Source organism: Aulonocara sp. 'chitande type north' Nkhata Bay, linkage group LG3 (assembly GCF_057382095.1).
Source record: "Aulonocara sp. 'chitande type north' Nkhata Bay isolate Kocher_YH1m ecotype deep benthic linkage group LG3, A_spYH_male_GT1.1, whole genome shotgun sequence".
Lineage (NCBI taxonomy): Eukaryota > Metazoa > Chordata > Actinopteri > Cichliformes > Cichlidae > Aulonocara > Aulonocara sp. 'chitande type north' Nkhata Bay.
Genome location: NC_141346.1, coordinates 48576560 through 48596702, shown reverse-complemented (window position 1 = coordinate 48596702; position 20143 = coordinate 48576560). Strand labels below are relative to the sequence as shown.

Genomic DNA, 20143 nt, shown 5'->3' with positions numbered 1-20143 from the left:
AAACGTGTCGTCTTTTGTTTAGCGATGTAAAACTCTCACATAACCAAGACTCTGAATCCGAGTCATTGTCGTCACTGACCGAGGTCTGGGATCAGATTTCTCTTTGAATATCCGAATTATCCCAAGCTCCAGCAGTCTGAGCCCGACATGACACAAAATGACCCACAGTGCAGTGATGGCCTGCGTAAATGGTGCTTCTGCAGTTTTATTTCATCTATATTGAGTATGGTGAGCATCTCTTTTTATATCGGTGCTGGTTACAGACCGTTAACCTCGCAAGAGTCCCTTAAAATACATTCATTAAGCTTTTCGGCGTCGCTTGGCTGATGTTTGGTGTTTTGGGAAATGCTTGTGGAGGAGAAAAAATCAGGATAGCTGTACTTTAACCTCATAACCTCAGTTGATTGCTATTGGCGACTTGGCCAAGCGGAGACAGTACAGTTTATCTTGACACTGTTCAATATGAGGGGAATTGTGTTAAGTCATTATTTCTGTTTTATTACATAACATTAGAAATTATAGAGGGTTAAAAAGAAGCCAGAGATGTGATTTTTATTTTACCCTTTACAATTATATATATATTTTTTCTCAAAATGTGTCCCTCAAAGGGGCTTTTATGCCTTTAAACACCAGGAAGTGTCAAGTTATCACCCCTATTTTAGTGCATGCCTCGAGGTTGCTTTGTTTCTAGCGTTAGCAATATCAGGACAGCGGAGGGAGCGTCATTGCTGCCCCTAGATTATAATAATATTCCCTGATGACCCTTTGAGCACTGTAATGTTATCCTTTAAACTGCATTTCTCAAGAATGAGTACCATAAATGGTTTAACGTGTTTACTTGGCCCTCAGATTAACCAGATCGCGCTCTCCTACTTGTATCGTATCATGTCGTTGGGCGGATGTGCTGCCCGAAACATTTACTAAAGCCTGGATCGAGAAACACAAGTTACACTGACAAGTGTCAGTTTAAATGTAAGCCCCGCTTTATTCACTGGCACTATGCTATAGTTTCTGATCTACATGAGTGGTGGCAGTGTTGCGTCCTACTGTAGTCATGCAAGTCGGCAACATATTGGAAAGTGTGACCTTTTCTGAGTCGTACCCCAGTCTAATTAATTAGTTGTTGACATTTCTAGTTATTCAGTTGAGTCACAAGGGCCTCAGCAGCTCCAGCAGATACGATGTGAGGAAATTGTAAAGAGGTTTCTCTGTACTGTTGGGACCGCCAGGCAACAATGCGTAGGTTGACTTTTTATTCCATTAAGGCCGGCTCGTAGGTTATTTGTATGCTGAATTAACAGACAGAAGCTAATATTCTCAACATGTTGTAGGATGAGATGTGTATGTTTACTGATAAGCAAGGCTAAGATAAGCTAGTCTGCTAGATTTTAGTATTTCCACCCCTCTAGGATTGATGTGATATGCTTTCCAAAAGAAGTGAAAGAGGACGAGGGAATGGCAAGCGTCAAAGCTCCAGTGGCCAGAGCTGACGATGCACTGAGAAGATGTGGAAGGAGTACAAATGCGATCTTCATAAGTTTCCCAGTCTTTCAAAAGTCCTCTTGCACCTACAGGCTCGTGAATGACAATGTAATTGAGCAACTTTGAAGCATTTTTTTCCCCCCCAAAGTGTTGCATTCAGTCAGACTTGGGAGTCCCTGACAGTAACTAGCAGGTTTTTCTGGTTTCTCAGTTGTGTTAAGTTTGCAGGAATGATGACTGGATGAGATGTAGACGTACTAGCAAAGCAGCTGTTCTTCCTGTGCTCGTAGCACTCGCTTCAGTCCATGATCACCTGATTAAGTGGTGACAAAGCCAGTTGGTGAATACTTGGTTCTAAATCATTTGATTGTCCCCTTATTGGTAGCCGGTGAGTCTGATCAGATATTTAAAGGCTTATTTATGTATTAGTTGTATAATTTCCTGTTCTTTGAAAGTTGTGGCTTCCTTTTGTGCCATCTCTGCCCTTTTCTTTGACACACTGCTTTTAGCAGCGCTGATGACATCTGCAGTTCCCTTGAATGTTGTAGTTGTGCCTCCAAATGCATTTTTTTGTCAAGGCTATGAGATGACAGCTGAGGATGGACTCGAGTTTCCTTTCCTGAGGCTCAGGGGAAGGGCGCGTGGTTGTGATTTGTGTCTTTCCTCCATAGAGGAGACTGAATTGGCTGGCAGAGTTTTGCAGACTGACAAACACAGATGGAGTCGTGACCTTGAACATGGTGGACTGTGATCTTCCAGAGATATTGTGTCCCGTCTTGCTCTCTAGGGGAATGTAAACATTTCTGTCGGGACAAATAAAATATTATGTGCAAAAGGGGAACAGCAGTTGTCTAAATAACACGAATAATACCACTCCATACATTTGAAAAGCATTAGTTTGCTGGGACTGTCTCTTGAACGGTTGAACTAACTTGGACATGTATGGATTTCTCTTGTTTGTCAGGAACTTGAGGAGAATTACCAGCGGGCCTACTCTGAAGCCCTGACGGCTTTTGGGAACGGAGCCTTGTTTGTCGAGAAATTTATTGAAAAGCCGAGGCACATCGAAGTACAGATCCTTGGTAAGTGCACTCTGACTTCATTTACGTTTGCCTTTTAACTGGTTTATGTTTATCTGAGTTTCATTAAGAAGGCAAACTGCATTGTAGCCCTTGAAATCTAAGAGTGCTAAGGGAGGAGGTGAAGCAGATGAACAAGGAGAGGGAAGATGATTTATTCTCCAGCCATTACATCTTCTCATTTTAGTGCATGTAACTCTGCAAGCACTCTATTACAGTACTGAAATCCGACACCAACACTTGCAGGAAGTGCCTGTACTGCACAGAGGTGTCTGCATGTTTCCATGGCCACACATACACAAGGTGGCATTCAGAATTTGCCATAGCTAATCACGTGTGCATGCGTGTGCATGTTCACTCTGATTAATTGCTCTCTTTAGGGCTTGCAAAGGATTTTGTGAATTTTCTGAATTACCTGCTAACAGCCATGTCTTTGCCAGCCCTCTGAATTCTGGCAGTCCTTCAGTCTCCACTTTCCTCTCTGGGTCTCCCTTTAATATTCTCTCCTTTTTTCTTGTCTCCTCCCTTTGCCATCCAGTTTCATTTCTTCTTGTATTTATTTTGCGTTTTCTGCCCAGCTTCCATCAATCCTCGCTTCTGTTAGATTGTAAGAACTATTTCAGAGGTATATAACGTTAACTAGTGCGGTTAAACTGTGATAGTTTGTAGTTATTGGACTGTTTTAACTCAACAAATGGCGGTTCGCATGTTTGCTCGTATTCTATTCTGCAAGTTGATTGTGATGACTGACAGTTTAAATGATTATTTGGAAAAGTTGATCTGAAAGGGTTTTGATGGTCCATTAACTGCAGTAATTTTCAGTAAAATTGTTACAGATGAAGAGCTGTAACAACAAAATGGTTCACAACCGTGAGCCACTGAATAGCTTTGGATTTTGAATCATTTGAATAAAAGGAGAAATTTGAAGAAGTCAAATTAAAAAATGTCACTGTTATTGAAGAGAAAAGGACCAATCTAGAAAGTGTTTGGGGAATAAATAAGTGAAGAAAAAGGGCTCTACTGTCTTGACTGCATTGTCTTTTAATGAACTCTTGCACATCAAACCATTTAAGTAGGGCTGTTCGATATAACGATATATATCGGATGACGATATAAAAACGGCTATCGTTTCATTTTACGCTATCGTTTGTTTCATGGTGTCGCAAAATAAACTGTTTACGGTAATTTTTCATCGTTTTGATGGTCACTGTAGTGGCTATATTAATTTCTTAAAGTTCTCTTTCTCTTATATTTTATATAACCACACTATGGACAGACAAGCGGCTGTTTTTATGAGTTGTGGTTAGCAACAACGACGGTAACAGCATCGCGTGTCCGCTTGTTTATGTTCCACATAAACCTTTCAAGCTCAAGATCCTGTTGAGACTTTTCAAAATAAACCGAATCACGTGAAAGAGCAGATTATTTACGGATGAGAAGTAAAAAAAGAGCCGCCAGGTGCTAAAAAATAAACCTTAGACTCAAACGTCAGAACAGGCTTTTCCTCGCAGCACGCCGTGTAATAAATACTCAAAGAAAACGGCGGCCGTTACAACTTATGTCTAAAAATGTATCGTTTCATGCATCTGTTAAAACACTCGACTCCAGCTACATGACGCGCATCTGGAAACACTTCCCGCAAGACGAGCCGCCCGAGATTCACAGAATTTACAGAAAATGTTACATTTTTGTGATTTATATCGTTATCAGGAGGATAGAATTCTTATATCGGGATATGAGATTTTGTTCATATCGCACAGCCCTACATTTAAGTAAAATCTGTGGAATTTCATTTAGTTTGCTTCTCAACTATCAGTCTTATCTTTTAGTCCTGTTAAGTAATAATGCCACTAAAAGAAGCCTTGTGTTGTCACATTGACATAAAATGTCTTACTCATCATTTCATGTCATATTCAGTTGTTTAAAAGCTCTTATCTGCAGTAGCAATCGATCAAATCTGATGCTGTAATTGCAGCAAAAAGCTGTTTGTGGTCACTCTAAAGCAGCGGTCCCCAACATTTTTTTGCAGCACGGACCAGTTTAATGTCCGACAATATTTTCACGGACTCCTTTAAGGTGTTGTGGATAAATACAACAAAATAGCGGTATTGTGTAAATATAATGATAAATGCGAATTCACTGTAATTAGCTTTATTAGCGGTATCCTCTTGAAATGCTCCAACAACATTGAGCATAACATCCTCCTCTCTGCCCCTTAATGCTCTCTGGTCGCTATGGTAATGTGAAAATATTTTATTTTATTTTTTTTCCAAAATAAGACGCACAACTTCAACATGGCAGAAAGACCCAGGGAAACAGAGTTAATGATGAAAACCATAAATTTTACTCTGGTGGGCCGGTACCAAACGACTCGGTGGGTTGGGGACCGACTCTCGTGCTCCAAAATTGGGTTTGCCTCACGTAGCATCAAGAAAATGTCCTGTCCTTGAACGCAGCCACACTCTTTACACTGCTCTTTGTCCTCATACTGCTGCTTATCTACTTTTTTTTTTATATATACAAATTGCTTCCTCTGTTATTTCCTCACTTGCATCTTTGTCTTTCCTCAGGCGATAAATATGGTAATGTCATCCACCTCTACGAGAGAGACTGCTCCATTCAGCGGAGACACCAGAAGGTGATGCCCTCTTTTTCGTCTTTGTTTTCATTTAAGATTTTATTTGCGGCGTTGCTTCATTAAGTAGATTAATATGAAGTGCCTGATAATGGTGGGTGGGCCTGAAATAAGTCATAAGCATGGATTGGGTGTGCATGCATTGCTGAGAAAATTTACAATAGACTGTAGTGTTTAGTTGTCCTTTTATTTGAGGAAATGGGCTAATTTAGTGGCGTACTCTGTGTGACGTTAATAATCCTTTATAATGGTTAATATAGCACAGGTGGCCCTGAGTGTCATAGAAAGCTCCAAGCTGCAGGGGGTAAGAGGATCTTACTCCAATAAAAATTATCCACTGTTAATCCTGCGTGAATGGGAGTCTTGGCAGTAACTGCATAATCCTCCGACAAATCAACTTGGATCAACAAAAGCAGTTTCTTTGAGAACGTTTAAATTCATTCATATTAATCAGGCGGGCATTCATCGGACAGTTACTGGAGAGAAATGAGGTATTACGCCATCACCTGATTATTAAATTAACAAAAATGACTGAATATCAGATGAAAGGGGGAATAGAAATTGCCATCTAATCATTCAACGTAGCAGTGCTTTCATCAGAGGAAGCTGATTAACATGTGTAATATTTCATTACATATTGTCACCTCAGAGCAGTTTTAATCATGTGTTTTCATCACTTTCTTCCTTTCCCCTCTAATCAAATTACAGATGATAATCATATTAGTGGCTCTGTTCATGCTAGAGCTGCTGGTCTTTGATTCTGGCAGCCTTAATCTGCCTTTGCCCTTAATCTAAGATCTCTTTCAATCTCAGAAACAAGAATAGTCGCTTGTTGAAGTAGATTTGGGTTGGCAGAGCGCAGCTGGGATATTTTTAGTTTTCTTTATGTCGCAGAAGTGCTACTCTTACTTTGAGAGAGGCTTCTTTATGGCATTAAGATTTGATAGAGATTTTGAGTTCTAGGGGTTTCACTTTAAAATTTGTGACTGGTCACGTTGCCTTGAACTGAGCTGCCCTGATGGGTTGACTTGTTTGACGCAGTGAAAAGAAATGGATCAGGCTCCAGCGTAGTGATCCCCAGCCACCCAGCAGCCACACTAAACACAAGGCTGTGCATAACCAAGACAATCTGCTCACTCTGTCTCACTAACGCTTAAATGACAAACTATCAAGCGGGGAAAATAAAAAAAACAAATTATAGTGTTGACTAAATGGGTGAAGTAGGTTTATTAGTTTGTCTTATAGTGAAATACAGTGAAATCTGGGGCTTTGGGAGCACTTTTGTAAGCACTATAGAAAAAGCACCATTCCTTATAAACAATAGATTACATTTCTGTGTTACGGGTAAACAGCCACTTCTAGTAATGAACCAATAGACAATTATCTGCCAACTCTGCAGTACCCAGCAGCTCTCTGGAGCATTTAAGCATCTTTAAGCTCATTGTTCTGATTCATCACCCACAGCTTTACTCTCATCAACGCTGTTTACCATGAAAATAAGCCTGCTACACGCTGCCTATCCACCCAAAAAAAGGCTTACAAAGCAGGTCAACATACTGGATGATGATGTGCAGTTATCGTGTTTCATATTTCTAATTTTTTCTTTTTAATTATTCTTTTTTTAAATGTGGGTACTAGTTGTAGATCCCCCTCAAATAGTGTAAAGTCATCACCATGGCTAATTACTCAGTCATACAACCTTGGTAGGGTTTTAAATTGCTCGTGTCTTTCAGTGCTTCGTTAATAAAGCCATTTGCTTTCGGGCTTATCGAATGCACCACTAATGTCTAAGAGAATTAAGAGGCAAATTTTTATCCTCTGTGTTGGGCTAAATGAATCAGAACTGAGTGTTGTGATTTAGTTGAATCCAGATTCCTCCAGAAGTGTCAGAATGAATTATTAGCATCCGTGTCTCTCAGTGCCTCAAGGGCTGCTAATCTACTAATAATCGAGGTCTACTACAGGCAGTGGATACATCCAGACCCCGCCTCCAGTCCTGTTGTCTTTGTCTGGTGATTGCTCACCTGAGGGTTTAACCCCTGCTTTACATTGGGTTTCTGTCACGCTCCCTTGGTAACGGCTGCCTTTTGTCAATCGGGTTTTCTGCAGTTTCTCCGGATGATTCACTGTCCTACATTTCTGTGGGGAAAGTTATTAATAGATGCTGGGAAAACAAAAGTGCTATCCTCTGTGTGTTTTGAGCCTTCATTTATCCCAGGAGGTTTCAGATTGTGTCATGAAAGCTAGGCTTACAGGGGTCCAATTTAAAGATGCACAATATAGCCAGTACACACTGCAGTCATCATTTACTTTAGATGTTCATTTTCCTCCTGATGTTGGTAATATTGATGGTCCTATTGATTTGAAGGTTGTGGAGATTGCACCGGCGTTCCAGCTGGACCCTCATCTCAGAGATCGTCTTCACGCGGATGCTGTCAACCTTGCCAGACAGGTAAGGATATTTACCCATACAGCCCCCCCCCCCCGTTGCAGTTGTGTCCTGATGTGAAGACGGCTTCTACATTTGGACGCGCTGTTTGCTCCACAGACTGTGAAAGCAGGTTTCAGTGTGTCGAATGTGCAGCGTTAAGTTTAGAACACTTGTTATGAAAAGTTGGCAGCCTGGGGAAGAAATGGCTCACTGAAACTGAAAAGGCTTTCCTGGCGAGTACTGTCAACCATCGGGTTGTTTTTAAGAAGCCTGAGCAAATTCCCCATACAATTCACTTTCCTGTCTATAATTGGTCTGCAAGACCACGGGATACTGCCCAAGAATTTTAATGTGCCGACTACCTGTGATTTTTAGAAGGGGATGTTGACGCTTTACCTAACTGTGAAAATGAAATTGTAATTTGAAAATGGGTGGAAATGGATGTCAGCAGTGTAGACTGAGGATGCAATTGTGAATATGAGTGTTTGAACAGTTTGAGAGCATCTCACCTTGTCTTTAGCCTTTTTTTTTTTTTTTTTAAATCATTGAAAAGTTGGCTCAACTATGACTAAGTCGAGCCTCATCTCTCAGGAGAGATTTCAAGAAATGGCCTTTTCGGGTAATGGTCTAGTTGAGGAATAGATAGGAGCGATGAGGGAGGAGGTTGGAGACGGGGATGGTGATTTGCTGAAGAATGATCTTTGTTACTGATCGTTATGTAAGACAGACTTAGACGGGTGATGTGACCTTGCTCTAGCAGTGAGTTTTTTTTCTCCTTCTCCAGTAATCGTATCAACATCACCCAGCTCGTCTGCCTAAAGTGACAAACCATGTCTCCTTGTGTGTTTAAGAGCAGCAGCGGCGAGCTCTTGACTGCATATTACAGCTTGAAATGAGAGTGATGTCGCTCTGGTGTGAGGATGACAGGTGCCAACAAGAGTACTGCATGCATGCATGCATGCATGCTCATGCACATACCCGTTTTTTTTGTTTTGTTTTTTTTGTTCCCAGCTGACTTAAATACGACGAAATGTAGTGTCTTCACTCGTCAGTGCAGAAATAGAAATAACCGTAAAATACAAATGGTAAAAAAAGTGTGACAACGTCAATAAAATATATTATATTGCTTTCTCTTTCAATATGTTAGTGATACACTGGCGCCAAATATATTTTTAGTCAAACAGCAGGTTCTCCTGCCAGTTTACCTCTCCAGAGTCAATACTTTGTCTCCCCACGGTGGCACTTAGAAAATGATTAGGAGACTGGCGACTGATTGGACGTCAGGGCAGGGAAAAAGTCAGTAATCTAATTATTTGATACGTCGTTACAGTTGAAGAATATAATCTATACCAGTGGTCCCTAACCTTTTTTGCCCCACAGACCGGTGTATGTCCGACAATATTTTCAAGGACTGGCCTTTAAGGGGTCGCGGATAAATACAACAAAATAAAACCAGTACCGGTACCAAAAAAGATTTATTCATAACATATGGGAAAAGACCCAGGGAAACAGAGTTAATGATAAAAACGATTAAAAAACAAACAAACAAAAGAAACCGCTAAAACCCCTCAAAACCATAAATTTCACAGCCGAGCCTCAACTCTTGTGGTCCGGTACCAAACGACTCAGTCCGTGGTTGGGGACCGCTGATCTACAGTTTAAGACCTCAGTTACAGGTAATGGTCTTGGTCATAGATGACTTATCTGCAGTGTATCCAGAATTGCTGTATTATGATAGCTTTGGTTGGTGCCTGTCATTGTTGCTGATCTCCTTAAGCTTGTAATAAAGGGATGAGGCATATTGTATTGCTGATTTTTAAAAATGTAACTGGTTAACTTGACAAGATGAACATGTTGTGCTTTTTGTGGGACAGCGGTTGGCACTGATGTCTCACAGCAGGAAGCCTTGAATCTGCTGGCCAGCTGTGGCCTTTACGGTGGATATTGCACGTTCTTCCTGTGCTGGCATGACTTCTCTGTTCTCTACTCAAACTTGCAACCACAGTCCAAATATGACTGCTAGGTTAATTGGTAACTTGAAATTGGCCTTTAGTGTACTGGTCTGTGTCCCCCTCCCCTTCTTCCTCTCTGGGTTCAGGCCAGGTAAGAGGCAACAGGCTCTTTTTAAAAAGATTATTTTACGTTCTTTACTAGTTAAAGTTGTAACAGTAGTCGTATAAATGTTTGGATTTTACCTCTTCTGTTTATTACATACAGAGCTTGAGTTCTCATCCAGCTTAGTTTTTTGCAAAGTAGAACAAAGGTGAATAGAAAGTCTCACAGACCTGCAGCCTTTGCAGATTATCACCAGGGGTCTCACTTTCTCTCTGCATCACCTTTCATTTTCTTCCTTCCACACTTGCTCCCCCTCCCCCACCACTGTTCTTGCATTTTTCTGCTATGTGTTGTGACTGCATTTCACTTTAAGTCAGTCTCCACAGTGAAGCTTCCACTTCAGAGCTGAGCCCTGCTCTCACCTCGGGTATTGAAACACCCCCTTAGCAATGCTGAGGATGCATTCTGGTGCTTACTTCAGAATTATTAATGGGTGTGTGCATGTGTCACAGCCTGTGCATGCATGTGTGTGAAAGTAAGGTGATGCAAGCTCTTATAACCCACACTGGAATACTCATATTATTTCTACATACCCATGCTTGATTATACTTTCTTTCAGTTCTGTCCTGGAAAGGTAGACATCTTGGTTTCAGTTTTCATTTTGATTGATGTCTTTTCATTTTAATGAGGAACTCACTGAATTTAATAGCATTTTGTATGAGACATTACATTGTTGTTATTATGTCTGTCCTCCTCATTCCTCCTACTCCCAATATCTGGCCAAAAATGCCAAACACACTGTTGTAAACCGTAGTTGGTAGTATAAAGATGTGCTCAGTAAAACCAATTCATCCTCTTGCCGACTCAAACAAGCTCACACATGCAAATCTGATTCTGTGAAAAAGTATAACAGTTTGATTTGTTTACTTTTTGTTTGTGTCAAATCTTCAAACAACTTTTTTTTATTTTTATTTTTTTTATGTGCACATCTGATCAAATGTGAAAATGGAGCCACACATCAAATAACTTCTGGATAGTTTTATTTGTTGTGACATTTCAGAACTTCAAAAAAGGCATAGAGAGCAAGCACAAAGTTTGTAAAACTGAAACACAAGAGTGTAATTTTTGGCTTGGACAAAATTACAAAGGGCATATTCTTAAAATATGTAAGAAAAGGAGGATTATTAAGCTCTTTGTATGTCTCTAGGGACACATGTCTATGATTAAGGACGATAATAAACCTTCCTGGATGTGATTGTCTGAAATTCTCCAATAGTAAGATGTTAAAGTCGGGCGCCTCTTAGTCAAGACCTGAAATCTGAGGTTTGAAATATCTGAGCGACACTTGGCAAAACTTCAGTCGATGTAAGAACTGAGGTGAAGAACACTGTTAACCCAGTAGGCTGCTGTCACGATACATCTTGATGATGCTCAAACCTTTCAGCAGAGTGTTCTTTCAACCGAGTGGAATGTTAAATTGTCTTGAAATTCCACAAACTCAGACATTATACCGAAGTTAAGCGCACATGTGGCAGCGTTGCTGGGATACTTTGGCTGCTTCAGGGGAAGGTGAAGTGCCACACCTGAGGGGGTAACCTGAATTCTGCTCTACTAGAAAATTCAGAATGAGAATGAAGTTGAGTTGAAGCTGAAGTTAACGGTTGTGAGCGAGAGTTAAAATTAGAATTTGTCAGTGGCCTGCTCAAGATGTGGGTTCAAGAAAGGAACTCTGCAGTGAAGAGTGGGCTGAAATTCCACCACGACATAGTCGGGCAGGCTGATCTGCTATAACCGAAGAGCTTGACTCTAGTTACAGCAACAACTATAGTCAAACTAGCAATGAAGTGTAGGGGGATTATTAGCAGTTAGACTTGCTGTAACTTCAGTGGACTTTACGCTTCCTGAGGGGAAATTTGTGCAAAGTGCCACAATCTGTTTCTGTGTATAAGAATGAGATCATAAAAGCTGCAATCATAAAACCATACATAAAAGAAGAACATTAAAAAGTATTGTCCTCTAACTACACTGTGTCTATAAAACTACATTCACCAGCCACTTCATTGCTTACACCCTTCTAGCTCTGGCTTGGACCCTGTTTTGCCCTTTAGAGCTGCCTTAATTCTTTGTGCCACAGATTAAACTAGGTGGTTATGGTCCACACTGACATGATGGTATCACATAGATTTGTCACACACATCCATGATGAAAATCTCCCATTTAACCACATACCAAAGGTGTGCTCTAAAGTGGCATTTGTGTACAGTGAACTCATTTTCATGTTCAAGAAATCGGTTAGAGGATATAGAGATGGATGCATGCTTTCATGTTGCGCACACCAATTTCTGACCCTGGGATGGTGCTGTAACTGAATGCTGTAACTCGAGAATGAGGCGACGTGGGATTTTATAAATTGATACAATAGTTTTGAGATGTATTTGAGATTTGTAGTCTGTCCTGTTCTTAGCTGTTTTGAAGTGACGTCCAGTGTTGCGTTTATGCTACTATAGCACATCTGCTTCAGTATTCAAGGTGTGCTCAGAAATGCTCTTCTGCATGACTTGGTTATGACAACTAGGTATGTGTTACTGTTCCCTTATAACTTCAAAGCAGTCTGGCTGTTCTCCTCTGACCTGCGGCTTCAACAAGTAATTTTTGCCCAGAGAGCTGCTGCTCACTGGATGTTTTCTTTTTCCCTGGACATGGTTGTGCAGGAAAATCCTAGCAGATAAGCGGTTTCTCAAATTCTCTGATCAGCCGGTGTCACACCAACAAACATGGCACACTCAGAGCCAATTAAATCACCTTTCTTCCCCATTCTTATGCTCTGTTTGAACTTCATCACATAGTCTTGACCATGTCTACATGCTGAAAACAATCAATTTGCGTCAGTCTGATTTGCTGACTGGATAATTGCATTTAGAGTAGCAGAATAGGCGTACTTAATGAAGTATCTGAGTGTATATCCATACATTAATAAAAACACTATTAGGGCTAGAGACACAAAAGCTAAAATCAGTTCAGTCTTTAGTGAGTTCTTGGTTTAATGGAGGCTTGAACAAATGAGGTGATGGTACATATTCAAAGGAGAAGGGATGTTCAGCCATCATTTTGATTGCATGTTTAACTACCTGCTTGAACAGTCCTTGTATGGGCTTGTATTCCTTTAGTCTCTGTATGTACTAGATGCCTGCTTTCTTAGATTTCTGCCAAATTATGCAGCAATACCAGATTTGATGTGGTCTCATTTTTAGTATGACATCAAGAAGAAAGCATCTGACTCGTTGGTCAATCCAGCCTCAACTATTTCTATTGACATGTTTTGATTTTTTTTGTTTTTTGATTTGGGCGTTTTATGCTTTCTTGCTTCAACAAGCAGCATTATTTAATTCTTGTATTTACTCTGGATATTTGATGTAACATTTTAGTGGATATGTGACAGTTTAATATCAGATTCCACAATATAAACTCTGAGGATTTGAATCCTACTTCATAGCATTGTATAAATATTTATCTTTTTTCCCCATTCTCATTCACACACCTGCTGTTTCTCTCTTATCTGGTTTTAATGGTGGCTCCATAGTGTTGCTTTTATATATTTTATTTTATTTTCCCCCTCCCATCATTTTTCCATCTGTACATATCACACATCTTCCATTATCAGCAGCCTCCATCAGTCTTTCAGAGAAACTGTGCAGTCTTTGAACTCGATACAGGTCACATTTCCTGATAGAATGTGCTGGAGAACAAAGTTGCCTGGCAACACTGAGCTCAAACCCTTGTGCTGAGAGCTGGAGTAACTTCCTGCAGCCATTAGAGTCAGGTCTCACAAGAAAATCAGATGTTGTCAAACCATGCCTCTGTGCTCTTATGTGTTATCTGCTGTTCAAACAGCTGATTTTTGTATACGCCTGGAAAAGGATTGGGGGGAGGGGTTCTGGCTTCTGATGTTTTGTCTGTGTTTCAGTGAAAGGTCTACAGCTGACATTTCTTTTTACCCGCCCATGTATATCCCAGCCAGTCCTGATTAGATCTGAGTGATGTGTCTCACTATAGCAGTGTGAGATTTTAATAATCAGTGATGGGCCCACTGATTGGGTGCATCATTGCTCGCTCATTCATCCATGTACTGCTTGGCTTATTTATTTTTTTTTTTTAATACCTCTTGATATGTGATGTGCAGCAGTAGTGTCCTATATCGCTTACTTCTGCAATGAGTTAATAAAGAAAAAGCTGCAGTGAAGCCCATCTGTCTTTGCTTGGTGGACACGAGTTTTATGATGGAAATAAAGTTGAATATCTGCATTTGAGTACAAAATTCCCAGTTTGACCATGAAGTTTTTCGGTTCTTGCAAGTGTGGAACATCTGTGCGCTGATGGGCTGTGGTTTATTGCACATATGCTCGACAGTCCTGTGATAAGTAGACAGACATAAAGTAACATGTCTCAGACACTGCACATTACATTTGACAAATTCTGTTACACTCTAGCATTTCCGGAGCTGCAACGACTGCCCGAAGAGATCTGACTTATTGAGTATAGACTAAGTGGTTGTTGCTGACTGGCTGTGCATAAATAATCTGTTAGATTTACTGTGTTTGACAACAGATTAATTCTGATCTGTTTTTGCTGCATTAATGAACAGTACTGAATATCCTCTCCTTCAAATGTTCAGAAGAGCAGCAGTGTCACATAAAACAAGAGTGTGGCTCTGTGTAGTGTACGGCAGCGCTGCTTGATTGGGGAAAAACATAGTTCTCATTATTTTGGTCCAGTAACTGTAATCTTGATATCAATGTGACTTTATTATTATATCTTTTTTTTTTTTTTTTTTTTTTTTTTTTTTTTTTTTTTTTTTGGGAAGAGGAATTTCCCTTAACTTTAACTTTTTTTTTCTTAAATAAAATGTGAAAAACATGAGGTGTTTGAGATGAAACCTGTCTCTGCCAGATGTTTGAGGGTGCAGATGTGGACATGAAGAGGTGAAATGCATCACATCAGTGCAGGGAGTGTCTGTGTCAAACACACATGCACATAGGGTTGTTTCAACAGGTTCTCCTGCAGAAACACTCTTGTTTTAGATTTTTTTCTGACTGGCTTTGTTTTAAAAAAATAAAATAAAAGCTCTTCCTGACATCATGGCTCAAGCTGAACAAAACTAAAAGGGAAACTCAGAGGTGCTCTGAATATGAAGGATAGGGTTGTTTGACCACAAAATGAGAGCGCCTAAAATAAATGCAAAATGTTGCAGTTCTTAGACAAATAAGACGAGCTTGAATTTCTGAACTTAAAATCACAACACCAGATATACTGAAAAAAACCAAACCTATTTAAGCTTTGAACTGTCTGACTGATAACCTACTTAGTTACACTTTCCTCATTTTCTACACTGGTACCATCATGGTGGTACTCTCCCCGGTCTGACACCCTGTCATCAAGCTGTTTACAGCCTTTCAGCTTCATGAGATATTGACTGAAAACGAATAACTCCACTCTTGGAGCAGCTATATGATAGTTTTTAGGTGAGACTTGGCTGGGATGTTGCCACCAGACTCTTGGTATTATAAATTACTTTTTGATATCTGGTTTCTATGCATTTTTTTTAACCTGTTTTCTTTGGCAGCTATAATTCACCAAGTACTCTTTATTGTAATGATTCTCTTTTATGCTTGTATGTTAAATGAGCTCATTATATTGATCATCCTATATTAAAATGTGATGGTATGAGTAGTCATATGTTGAGGTTTATTGATGTCTGTGTTGTTCTCTTATGGGGAAGTTTGTTTTTCTCTCTTACTGTCCAGATATCTCGATATAACTACATCTGATACACGCTTAATGTTTTCTCTGTATTGTGCTCAGTTGGTTCACCCACACTTTGGGCCTCTTCCAGTGAACTCTTCGAACTGTCTTTGTTACAGTTTGGCAGCAATATCCAACTTTCTTTTCAAACCTCTATATCATGATTGGAATTTGGCAGAGGTAGCTGTTATGAAGGAGCGTAAGCAATGAGAACACAAGCCTATGATCTGCAATGATATTGCATTTTAAGCTGCTGTAATGAATTTGGTTCACTTGATTCCACAGTTTGCCTCGAGACACTGGTGCATTTAGCAGTCAAACTCAGAGTGTGAAGGACAAAACACATCTTGTGTGTTTCAAAATGAGCTGCAGCTAACTGTATAATATGCACACCTGATGTTACTATGCACAGGAGCTCACCATGGGTATCTGTGAGCAACAGAACTGCCTAATTAGCTTAACTGTTGTGGTGGTGGTGGTGGTGAGGAAAAGCAAACAGGTGTGCCTTTGTAGGTAACTTTAATGCCAGCAAAACCTCAGTGCCTGACATTTTTGTTTCATGGTATATTTATCAGTTTAATCTGAAGGCAGAAGGCAAAGTTGCTGTCATACGCTGCATTTTGTGCAGCTGTTTTAGGGAATTCAATTCTGGTACTCGTGTGGTGTGATGATGATGATTGAGGCTGTTGCATTTTAAACTCTGATTCAATCTGTTTTGTTTGGTTTAGTGGCAGGTGGGGGGGGGGTTTACTCCCCCCCCCCCCCCCCCCCCCCCCCTGCAGAAATGAAGCAGTATTGATTTTTATTTGTACACGAGTGGAAGACGGCAGAAAATTAAAATTTGTTGCAGTGTTTTTTAAGTGTGATGGAGAGAGGAGAACAGGAGCTTGAAATCTGTGTGCATGATGACATGAGAAAAATAATTTAAGTGTAGTGGAGAGAAGGAGAAATAATTTATTTCTATTTAGTATTGTGCCTGTTTGCCTACTCGTCTTTCTGCTGTCTCTTGAGAGAACTGCTGCTCACAATCAAGTATGTCCACAGCTCATCAGCGCCAATCGGGGTAGCCAGCAGGGCTGTATCATACCACTGTAAGTTGATGTGATTAAAAATGTAATACTGTGATATAGTGATACACTGTTTACATACCCTAGTGTCGCAACAAACTAACTTGTTCAACACTTGAAGCACAAACACTCAGCCGAGTCCTACCAGGCTGTGAAGGCGGAGGAAATACTAGAGCCGGTGATGTGCGACTCAAATGTAAACAAATGACTCGAGCGAGTATCGCTGGAGAGCTCGCTAATTGCGCTCCATGTGACAGGAAGAGCAAACGGTGGGTGGAAATTACAGATGCAGGTACACGGTAAAAAAGTGTGGCTTTAAGCTAATGGATAAAAAGCTCGACCCGAGGTACAACATACCAGCTACAAGACTTATTTCAAATTGAGTTTTAATATGCGGCTGTTGTTTAGTTGCTAAAGAGTTAGAAGGTTAAGGTACTTTAGTTATTGTTAAACTCAGGTGTTGTATTTAAAGTTTCTTGGAAAAACACTGCAGGAGCCACTTTTGCGCTAACATTTGATGTTTGCTCTTCCTGTCATTTGGGGTGCAATTAGCGAGCTCTGCAGCGATGCTCTGTCGAGTCATTTGTTTACTTTTGGGTTGCACATCACCAGCTGCTAGGATCTTTTTATAGGCTGGTTAGATTGAACTTAATTTTCTTTCCCTTCTAGTAGTGAAAAGGTTTTCCACATTTAGTTGGATGTTTTCCAAAGTATTGAGTTGTTGGTCTACCCTAGGGCTGCTCAATTAATCGAATTTTAATCACGATTACGATCTGGGCTTTCAACGATCATTAAAAATGACTGAGCCGATTATTAGCCCCTCCCTCATTTATCCGCGACACCTTAAAGGCCGGTCCGTGAAAATATTGTCGGGCATAAACTGGTCCGTGGCGCAAAAAAGGGTGGAGACCGCTGATTAAGAGGACCCGAGGGAAGCTCGGAAAGCTAAGCAGAAGTTATTTGGAGAGTGACTGCCGTTGGTTGAAAACAGAGTTTAAAAAAAAAAAAATTCAGTGGTGTTGCACACCATTTTATATTATTATTTTAAAGTCATTGTTAACCCTTTAAAGCCGGTCAGAGCAGTAAGCTCCGTTTTGTGTAACTATTTTTAAATCCCTGTAGAACCTGAACCGTGTAAGCTAGCGCAATAATTTGTTTTGCATATGAAACCGGAGGAGTTGTACTTACATCTGATGCCATCAGCTTGTCCTCGGTCACGGTTTCCTTCCACATATAGCTTTGCAAAAATTGCATAAAAAGCGCTTGCAGGAACAAAAACATAATATTCCAGAAACACGCTTTGCCGTTCCTATCAGCTGTTCGTAACACTTCCCACAGTGAAATTATGCACATGCTGTTTTCTTTGCAAATTTGCATCATAGGATTGTTTTTTGTTTTTCCTGCAGTATATAAAAATTGCTGTATCTCCAAAATAAAACTATGAAGACACTCAAAATAAATTTCCTGTGGTGGGAAACTATTTTTTTGCAACTTTATTGTATTTAAAGTTTTGAGGGATAAACCTCTTAAATTTCTCCAAGTAGAAATATATGTAAACAAAACAAAAGCGATTTTCAATTTTTTTTTGTAGTTTATTGCACTTTTTTGCAATTTATGTAATTACTATGGACTTAATGCATACATATTATTAAAATATGGGCTATAACAGTTGTATTGATGTATAGCAACTTGAAATGCTCCCACAAATGGCACTACAGCATGTAAAAAAAAAAAAAAAAAAAAAAAAAAAAAAAAAAAAGCTCTGGTGGACTTGGTTCTATAGTAGGTCTTAAAGGGTTAAATAAATATCGTCAAATAATCGTGATCTCAATTTCAGTGAAAATAGTCGTGATTATCATTTTTGCCATAATCGAGCAGCCCTAGTCTACCCTGTGCTGAAACCCCTTTCATGCTGCTGGAGTGGCTTCCTTTGTCATCGGAGGCTGACATGCTACGCTCGCTGTCAGACATTTGGGCTTTATGATTTTGTTTTGTGAGCTAGAGAACATAAATGCACAGCCCATCTATATCACAGATGTCTCAATATAACACTTGGACTTTGCTGGTAGCCTATCAGGAGTGGGAGTAGCTCATTGGGAGAGGAGGAAAAATGCCCCTAATTTTGTTTGCACTAATACATGCTGCTGTCTGTAAGCACCATTTCTTTTCTATATCATCATTATCACATAACAGCTGGGCGCACTGGTGTTTGTCAAATATTATTCAAATTGGTTAATTGTGGATTTGTTTGCTTTTCAGGGAAAAATTATTGCGCTTACGAGACAGTTTTTAGGTCATTTCACTTTGTTGTGATATGGTACAATAAACTGTTCTCCTGTTACTGAAGTTGAAAACATGATAGTTACAAAGATATTACTGAAGCTCCAAATCAGAACTGTCATGTCGAGGCGCTCTGTAGTGTAGGATAAAAACCTACAGATGTATGCAGAATACATGTTCACTGTAATAAAGGAACACGGAGAACAGAAATGCTGAACAGCAGGTGTGCTTGAAACATCACTGGATGCAATGATTAAAGAATCTGGAGCTCTGCAGTGTGCAAACCATTATTTCTAATAAAGAACACAGAGCAGGATAAACCAGGGTGACTGTGGCACATAGTCTTAGTTTATATGCACAGAAAATGCTTGTTAGTGGTAGTGCTGTAGCTGAACGTTACCCATTTGACTTCATACATATTTATTTGGATTTTATTGAAAGAAAATTTAAGTTTTATATTTCATCCTAAAAACAAGTACGTAGTAAAAGAATTGTAGATGCATATCTTTCACTGTACAGTTTAGTGTTAGGTGGGCAGCAAAAGTCGGATACAATGTGCACGATTGAGGTTTATTGTGTTGCTTGTAACTTGTTGCGCTATTGTGGCACAGCTGTTAAACGACTATCGAATTTCAGAAGTTAAAGTGTTCAATGGTGTAAAGAAGTGATTTACAATAATTTATCCTTGTGCTGACACAAACAGGATGAAGGGAAAAACTGCACAATGAAGCTTTTTTCCCCTTTGCATCTGTGTAACTGTATTCATGGATGTAATAAACAACCAGAACCACTAGTTTGTAGTAAGATATCATTCTAGTCCATGATTTTGTTTCCTATCAGTCAGAAGAACTAAAGAAAAGAACTGATGTCCTAAAAATAAGAGCAGGTGTTTGTCTGTTGGATGCCAGTTCATTTAAGGAGAAGAAAGGATTCCCATTTCTCCCTCTTTGGTCTTTGTCTTGGATTTTTGGACTCTCAGTGATACTAGTATGCCGCCATTCTTAAATGGCAGCACCTGCTGTGTTTTTTTTCCAAGGATTTAAGGCGGTCTTTTTAGTGACCGATGTTTCGAGTGTCTCTGCCATCTCCTGTGGTTTTTCAGGCCCTTTCCCCTGCCTGTCCTTCTGTAAAGCTGTTTGTGTGTACACACGTCTGTCAATCCAGGGTGTTAAATGCAGAATTAGTTCTGCTGTCAATCACCATGGCGACGGTGAGCGACGAGACGATGCGCTCTAGCCGAGACGATTCATGTTCCCCGTCGACACGTACGGGAGGGGGCTCGCAAATTCAGACTGACACTTTGTCTCTGGAGCTG

At 40.0% G+C, this 20143-nt stretch overlaps 1 protein-coding gene across 2 annotated transcripts in view; it reads left to right on the top strand.

Moving 5' to 3' along the window:
* Positions 1-20143, top strand: part of pcxb (pyruvate carboxylase b) — a 319257-nt gene that overhangs the window by 18958 nt on the left and 280156 nt on the right. For both annotated transcript variants that reach the window (XM_086284188.1, XM_086284198.1), the window contains exons 7-9: positions 2447-2564; positions 5132-5199; positions 7565-7648. In XM_086284188.1, the coding sequence (XP_086140314.1) occupies positions 2447-2564; positions 5132-5199; positions 7565-7648 (270 nt within the window). The remainder of the gene's footprint in view (positions 1-2446; positions 2565-5131; positions 5200-7564; positions 7649-20143) is intronic.